The following is a 7,868-nucleotide window of genomic DNA, read 5'->3' as shown; positions in this document are numbered from 1 at the left end:
TGTGTGTGTGTGTGTGTGTGTGTGTGTGTGTGTGTGTGTGTGTGTCGCTGCTCTTATGCACCGCCTCCAGTGTTCTTTTTTCCTATTTGTGTGTGTCTGGCTTGTTTCCAAAAGTCCCCATGCGTTGTCATTAATGGGTTTTGTTCATGGAGCCCTGCCTGTTGTTGAATTGTTTTTTTTGGATTGTGTGCCCTGTTTGTGAAAAGGTTTACCAAGTAACTCGGGCTTTGGAATGCGACATAGCCCCCCCATCTTCCCCTCTACATGCAGAGTCTGTAGAGAAGCATCTAAGTTTGCTTTCAGTTCAGGCGGTTCTCCCCTTTTTAATAAAATTTTTCTTTCTTACTCCGAATGCAAAACATTTTGACAGCCTCTAACTGTTGAAATGAAACTTGTGCACTCACAAGGTTTGAATGGGGAAAAAAAACATCCTTGAAATCTCAAAGAGGCTTAGGATTTATTTGTTTAAATGTTGTTTTTATCTTTGTTTAAAAGTACATTTTGATGTAATAATCTTTGGTTTGGTTCAGAATAATAAAGTACTTGTTCAATACATCAACTAGAAACTAACCATGCCTGCGTTTGTTTCTGTTATCAAATGATCCCATGAATCACTTAACGGATTATTTTTTATTTAAAAATGTGTTCATTTTATTGAAAAGTTAATTATATATTTAACAGAAGAAAGAATACAAATCACAAATAAAATGAAAGGTATAGCAGAAAGAAGAAAAATATCTTATATCTGCCCTTTTTTTCCCACAAATACATTCAAACAAAATTAAATTACAAAAAAACAAAACAAAAGCAACATCGAATACAGCAATTCATATAGATACTCATTATGCTATTTCACATTTGTTTAATAAACCAACTGTTATCATTCTCTTAAACATAAAGATTGATCTGGCATTTTTAACATCACTCTCCAGATTATTCCATAATCTTATTCCTTGGATTGAAGTACACCACTCCTTCAAACTAGTTCTTAATTTAGGTTTCACAAACATCTCTATCCCCTTAAGATTGTAACAACTCTCTCTTAACAAAATTTACTTGGATGTTAAAAGATATGTTTTTGTGAGCCTTAAACATAACCAGTAAAATAATATTAGTCAACCAAATCATAGAATTTCAGTAACTTCATTTGATAAAATAAATTATTTGATGGAGGACTGTAATGTTTTCTAGTGATCATTTTTACAACTCTTTTCTGTAACACAAAAATAAGATTTGTAATTGTTTTGCATGCTTTAACGATTTAAATGAAACTTACTAAAACTAATCTGTGGATGCATATTGACTGGAGTCAACCCAGTTTTACCCAAGCCAACCTAAAAGTTGCAACATATTACAATTCAATTCAAAAATACTTAATTGATCCCAGAGGGAAATTAGGTACACACATTAATTGACATGTCGTCGCAAAAAGCAGAAACACGTTGGAATAATGCCAGAAAAGTCTGCGTGTATGATAATCAAATATGATTTAATTATGAGCGACAAACAAACAGAACTGAATCAGRAAGTTCTGCATGATTGTAACTGACTCGTCAGCAGAAAACAGCCAGGAATATAACATTATGTTAACACCATGTGACAGTTTACAACCAATCACAGATTGCCAAATATACTGTCCAGCCTATGACAGGGCTCCTAGCTCAAAGAGTCTGTTATCAAACAAGAGAGTTCAGTCCGTTGCGGAGTCCTGACGTCCGGAAACAAACAGACTACGAGCCGAAATGAGCTATCAGAAAGATACGAGTGATGGACAGTGTCAAGGTGAAACAGATATAAATAATTAGACCATGACACACACATTAATTGAGATTATGAACGATAATTAACTGGACTGCCAAACATACTTTTCTGAATAGATTTGTGCTGCCTTGATGGTATTTATTTTACAACTACTCATAAACTAAATGACTATTTGACCTCTATCAAATACCATGTTAGACAGTAAGTTTAATTTAAAAAAGCCAAGTAGAAAAACAAAGATGCAGCTGATACAACCAGCTTACTTTTTGTGTGTTTTTTTTAAGTTCCAGTGCTCTTCTAAGGGTTGGCAAATATATGTTTAATTAAGCTGAAAAAATTTTATATTTTGTAAAATAACAAATGTACTGTAATCAGCTAAATAAATACGTGTTGTATTTTGGTCATCAAAGACCTCAATTTCTACATTTCTGCATCAACCATATAAAGGCTCATCCATTAATCCTTGCATGAAAGAGCAAACAAACTCAAACATGAGCCTTGCTGTCTGATTAAAACTCAGCTTTTTGTTTTTTCTGTTGTAAAAGCCAACGCAGCTCAGATAAATGTGAAAACTTGGAGAAACGGATGAGGATCAATCGTGCACACAAGCTGATGGAGAGGCTTCTTATTGCTGAATCACAGCTGTGCAAAACATTAAGTCAAACATCTAACTTTCTTATAATTTGTGGGATTTAGTAGCTAATTGTAGCTCGGTCAGTGCTGCGGTCTTGTAATCCATCAACAATAGCTTGTTTTTTACACACTGGCAGGTTGTCTTTCCAGGCTCTGTTTCTCTTCACTTGGTTTATCCCGAATTTCATTTCATTTCATACTGCTTCCTTCATGGTAGCCCCCCCCCCCACCCCACCCATCTTCCCGTCTCTCACGAGGCCCCTCGGCGTAGCCTCCGTCCTCCCGTGCCCCCGCTGTGAGGTCGTCTCTCTTAAAAGAGCTGAAGTCATCCTTCCTCATCAGGACATAAACAAAGCAGCCTCCTCCTTCACTATCTTGTCTGCCTCCCTCCCCTCACGCTTCGGCTCCAACCCTCCCTCTGTTTTTCTCCAGCAGAGCTGTGGGTGTGGCGGCAGCGCCTGGGGAAGCTGTGCAGACATGGCTGCTGAAAGCGATGCTGCACGTTTGTGTTGTCTGAAATTCAGTTTGAAAAGAGTTGTTGCAATCGTTGCTCAGGATGTAGGATTCTCTCTCTTTCTATGAAACAGAGTGGCATTTTGAAGCATCCTGGTAAAGCATTAAATTCAGTGTTGTATTGATTTCATTTTTGTATTTTGGGAACATTTTATTTGGGGTTTAGCGTGTTTAACATCCCGCTCCATCTTTGGGAGAAGACGGGGATGTGATAGCTGTCGGTGTTTGTGTGTTGAGAGAAGTGTGTGAGTGTCAGACTGATTTTTGAACCCTGGACTGAGTGATCAGTGTTTCTCATTGTTTGTCTCTTTTTGTTGTTTTTCTTTTTCTTGCATTGTTCTTCCTCAGTCCACCCAGTAGCGATGGCAAATCCAGCTCCAGCACTTTACCGCCAATCAAATCAAAGACAAACTTCATCGAAGCCGACAAGTACTTCTTGCCTTTTGAGCTGGCTTGTCAGTCCAAATGTCCCCGCATCGTCATCACCTCCCTCGACTGTTTACAGGTCAGTGGCAGGACGGTTTAAATGGCAAACCTCCAAATGTTTGAGTGTTTTTAGCTCGTAAAAGCACATTTAACCTATTGAGGAGTAAAATAGGAAAAAGCTGAGGTGTGATATGAAATYCCCAGAGAACTTGCTGGCAGTTCATGCTCTCTGGCTTTACAAGTTGTGTTTGTGTTTGCTCATCTGCATTCGTAGAAGCTGATAGCATATGGCCACCTGACGGGCAGCGCCCCGGACAGCACGGCCCCGGGCAAGAAGCTCATCGACAGGATCATCGAGACCATCTGTGCTTGTTTTCAAGGACCTCAGACTGATGAGGGCGTGCAGCTACAGATTATTAAGGTAATTCTGCAACAGCGTAGCCGCTTTGATTGTTACTTTCAAGCTTCATTAAACACCTGTAACAGCATTTCTGTGTTTCGGCTCTTCAAACACAGCAAACATGTTTAGGTTGGGTGAAAAACCGAACCTGTTCATAGAAAACATGGTAAAAATTTGACTAAATTTGGTCTAAAAGTGAAACACTTTGTAGACCTTGTTGTAGACGATGAATCTAAATTTGGCACAAAAAGTAAATAAATTTGTGTTTGGTAGAKTATTTCTTTGTTGTAACAATGCTTRTTGGGAATAAATCTTACACTATTTGAAAGACTGTTTATTTCTCTTTTAAATGGTGCCACATTTGTAAGGAACATGCCCTTGTGGGATGAGAAGTAGAGCTGAGTATGTGGGTTGTGCACATGAAAAATTTGCCAAATCTCTGCCAAACAGCTTATTTTGCTATTGATTCTTGTTTTGATCTTCTGTTCCTTCATGTGCTGGTATAAGGTTTATTCCAGAGAAGTGTTGTTGCATCAAAGAAATAATCTACTTAACACAAATGTCCTTACTTTTTGTGGTAATAATACACAACAAATACTCCAAATACACAACAAAATGTAATATAAAATATATTTGTATTTGGAGTGCAGAAAATTTGAATTTAGTCTGTCCCGGTGTTGCGTAGATGTCTTTATACTCTGTTTGGGTCATGTTTTTCAACCCATTTAATTACGTTTTCTAAACTATTGCATCACAGTATTTGTGACAGAAATTCTTAATAAGGTCTGGATTTACCAACTACAATATGGCTGTCTTCATTCTCCTCTGGCTCTGGGTCAGACGGCTCCAACATGTAAGTCTGGATGGACAAGACTTTCTTAGTTGACATCTTTTAATTAATTTGCAAAACMAAAATGTTTCTGCGCTGCTATATAGTCATAAAACCCTCTATCAAACTAGAATGAATCAGTCTGGAAGCTGGAGGAGGGGCGGGGCTTGAAGCGCCTTGTTTGGATTTAAAGAGACAGCCTCAAAACGAGTTGATAGACACACTTTAGAAAAGGGGTGGGAAAAGGGGGCTTGTGGAGTTACAATAAGAAGGAATTCAGACCAAAGTATTGCATTTCCACTTTATATAGACACCATCTGTATGATTTAAAAGCACATGTCTCCTTTAAGACAGATAGGGTGGTATTTAAGACTGCATATATGCAAACAGTGTGATACAGGGTGGTTGTGGAGGAAAACAAGGCACAATATCACACAGGCCATGTTGCAATAAGGAGTCATTAATTAAATGGGAAATAATTTCATTTTTATCCTGTGATGTTCGAAAGTAAATCAGCTCATGTTGTTTCTATAAACGGTGTTTTGGACTCATTTGCATAATTTCACTGTTGAAGAGCTGCAGAAATGTTCCCAAAACAGCAAAGATTTGTTTTTCTTTTAATTTATAGCTTGAAAAAAAAAAAAAAAGAGTCTGCTCGGTGGAGTTGTCCCCCCCTCACACCTCCTGCCTCCTCCCTCCAGGCCCTGCTGACGGCCGTGACCTCTCAGCACATAGAGATCCATGAAGGCACCGTGCTGCAGGCCGTGCGCACCTGCTACAACATCTACCTGGCCAGCAAGAACCTCATCAACCAGACGACAGCGAAGGCCACGCTCACGCAAATGCTCAACGTCATCTTCGCTCGCATGGAGAACCAGGCGGTACGTTCAACCGCACGGAAACACAGCAACACACACACACACACACACACACGGCTTTTTATACACACACACAAAGAAGCTTCAGCCGAAGCTATTTTACTTCCAAAATGCAATTTAAGCAACATAACTATTTGGCTTTTAAAATTTGCTCATTCAAACTACGTGTTCCTCGTTGAACCGGACTTGCTACAGTCAGAGGGACATTTTAGGTGTTGCCTTCAAAGACAGCTTGCTCTAATGTCATCTTTTTCTTTTTGAATGACACTTCTCCCTCCTTCCTCCTCACCTGCCTCCCTTCCCTCCCTTCCTTTCCCTTTTTTTTTGGACACATAGCTTACAAATCACAAGCTATCTTGGTCTCTGGCCTCCAGAAAGCGTGACCGCCAGGTAAAGCGTGCAGGACTTGCCGTGATATTGCCTGATCAGACCTTTTCAACTCTTTTTTTCCTGTGTGTTTGTGTTTGCGCCTTTTTTCTCTCTCCTTTTTTTCTTTCTTTTTAATAAAATTGGTTTTGCCCCTCATCCATTCGTGCACTCATCCTTTTCTCTGCTGCGCTGCAACACGAATGCTGTCTTTCCACCGTCTGCTTGCTGTGGCTTCTTTTCTCATCTTGCTTCTCCACAACTTCCTAGATGATAAATGCACCTGGCCGTGGTGAATCTTAGTTCACACTGCAGGCAAATGCAACCAAAAAAGGATTTTTTTTTGTCCCGATACGACCCATATCTGACTTTTTTCATGATAGTCTGATTGTGACAAATCCAATTAAAAATAAAATAAAATCTGACCCAGGTGTTTTCAGTATGTGGTACTAAATCAGGTACATATCTGATATTTTTCAAAGCGAGCGCAGTCTGAACACTCATGTCCCATTACATCCAAGCACTCACATCAGTCCAAGTATTTAGAATGTCGACACCAACCTGGTGCCGTTTAAATCTTATAACTCCACACATCTTCAGCTACAGAACAGAAGTCTTGTTGCTTTGTTTTTCTTTGGTTTGTCTCTATGTGTGGGCCTGTGATGGACTTGCGACCTGTCCATGGTGTAGCCCGCCCCTCGCACAGCGACTGCTAGATGTGTGCACCAGTGACCCCCGTGACCCTCAAAGGAAGAAGTGGGGATAATGGATGGATGTTCTGGTTGACTGAGAATTCACAGAAACATATATAACCTTAGTCTTGGATCGTATTGTGAGTTATTTTAGTTTTAGCAAGTCGCTCCCGTTACAAAAATAAAAGATATTCAGATATTCAAATCTTTATTCGTTTCATTAAAACAAAACAAATCATTTTATATACAATAAAAAGAAAACTATAAAAAGAAAAATGAGTGGAAAAATTAGAGGAAAAAAATATATGTATGTATATCAAAATCACAAATAAAATAAAATGAAAGGCAGCAGAGAGAATAAATAAAACGCGACAAATGGAGCAGCCGACCTGAGGATGGTTTCAGATTTTTTTTTTTCGTTTTTTCGTTTTTTTTTTTTTTTTTCCGTTTAGTTACCCAGGCAAATCCCATTGAGATCACATATCTGTTTTGCAAGGGAGGCCTGGGCCTGATGAGATAAGATGAGGTTGATTTATATGGCACTTTTCAGCAACAAGGCAATACAAAGTGCTTGTTACTTAGTACTTATTAAGGTAACCTATTGTACATATTTTTGGGGTGTAGGGGAAACCGGAGTGCTCGGAGAAATCACACGCAAGCACGAGGAGAACATGCAAACTCTGCACAGAAAAGACCCTAGGCCCGAACCGGGGATCGAGCCCAGGACTTTTTGCTTTAGAACTTTAGAATYGACATGCTAACTTGTAGCATCTATGACTTCTGTAAACAACGAGCTGAATGTGAAGTCATGTCATTTTCTGCACATGCAGGTCGCTTCAGTGACGTGAAGGGTTCACACTGGAGTCTGATGGAGCTTAAATTTAAAATACACTGAACGCCCACGCATAAATATCAGATATTTTGCAAAAAATAAGTGTTGCGCATTAAGACCTGCTGTGTGAACCTAGCCCTGGCTAGGGCTGTGTATTGGCAAGAATTTGGCGATACGATACATATCATGACAGAGGGGTCAAGATACGATATATCCCGATATATTTCGATACTGTAAACAAGGCGATATATTGTGATATTTTTGGTCCAAAAATTCTATTAAATAAAAACCTCTTACTGGGAAAAAAAACTAAAAACCAAAATTCATTCTCAGAAAATTCTAACATTACATAGACATGCTTTTGATACATTTAGCAGTGTTCTGCTTTGTATGTGTTTGATTTTATTTGTTTCATATTTCATCCATGTTTTCAATTATTAGACTAAATTTGCCAATAAATAGTTTGAAAATATATATTTTTGCAGCTTTTCGTTTTTAATATTAATTTACAATGTGGTCACCCAACACTTAACAATAG

The 7,868-nt window shown here is 38.7% G+C and overlaps 1 protein-coding gene across 2 annotated transcripts in view; it reads left to right on the top strand.

Moving 5' to 3' along the window:
• Positions 1-7,868, top strand: part of arfgef1 (ADP-ribosylation factor guanine nucleotide-exchange factor 1 (brefeldin A-inhibited)) — a 52,887-nt gene that overhangs the window by 20,410 nt on the left and 24,609 nt on the right. The window contains exons 3-6 of one of the 2 annotated variants that reach the window (XM_014002295.1): positions 3,256-3,412; positions 3,608-3,754; positions 5,264-5,443; positions 5,777-5,830. In XM_014002295.1, the coding sequence (XP_013857749.1) occupies positions 3,256-3,412; positions 3,608-3,754; positions 5,264-5,443; positions 5,777-5,830 (538 nt within the window). The remainder of the gene's footprint in view (positions 1-3,255; positions 3,413-3,607; positions 3,755-5,263; positions 5,444-5,776; positions 5,831-7,868) is intronic. The other variant, XM_014002296.1, reaches the window with a different exon arrangement.

Source organism: Austrofundulus limnaeus, unplaced genomic scaffold (assembly GCF_001266775.1).
Source record: "Austrofundulus limnaeus strain Quisiro unplaced genomic scaffold, Austrofundulus_limnaeus-1.0 Scaffold12, whole genome shotgun sequence".
NCBI classification, from domain to species: domain Eukaryota; kingdom Metazoa; phylum Chordata; class Actinopteri; order Cyprinodontiformes; family Rivulidae; genus Austrofundulus; species Austrofundulus limnaeus.
The sequence above is the reverse complement of the archived record's forward strand: the minus strand, read 5'-3'. Positions and strand labels throughout refer to the sequence as shown.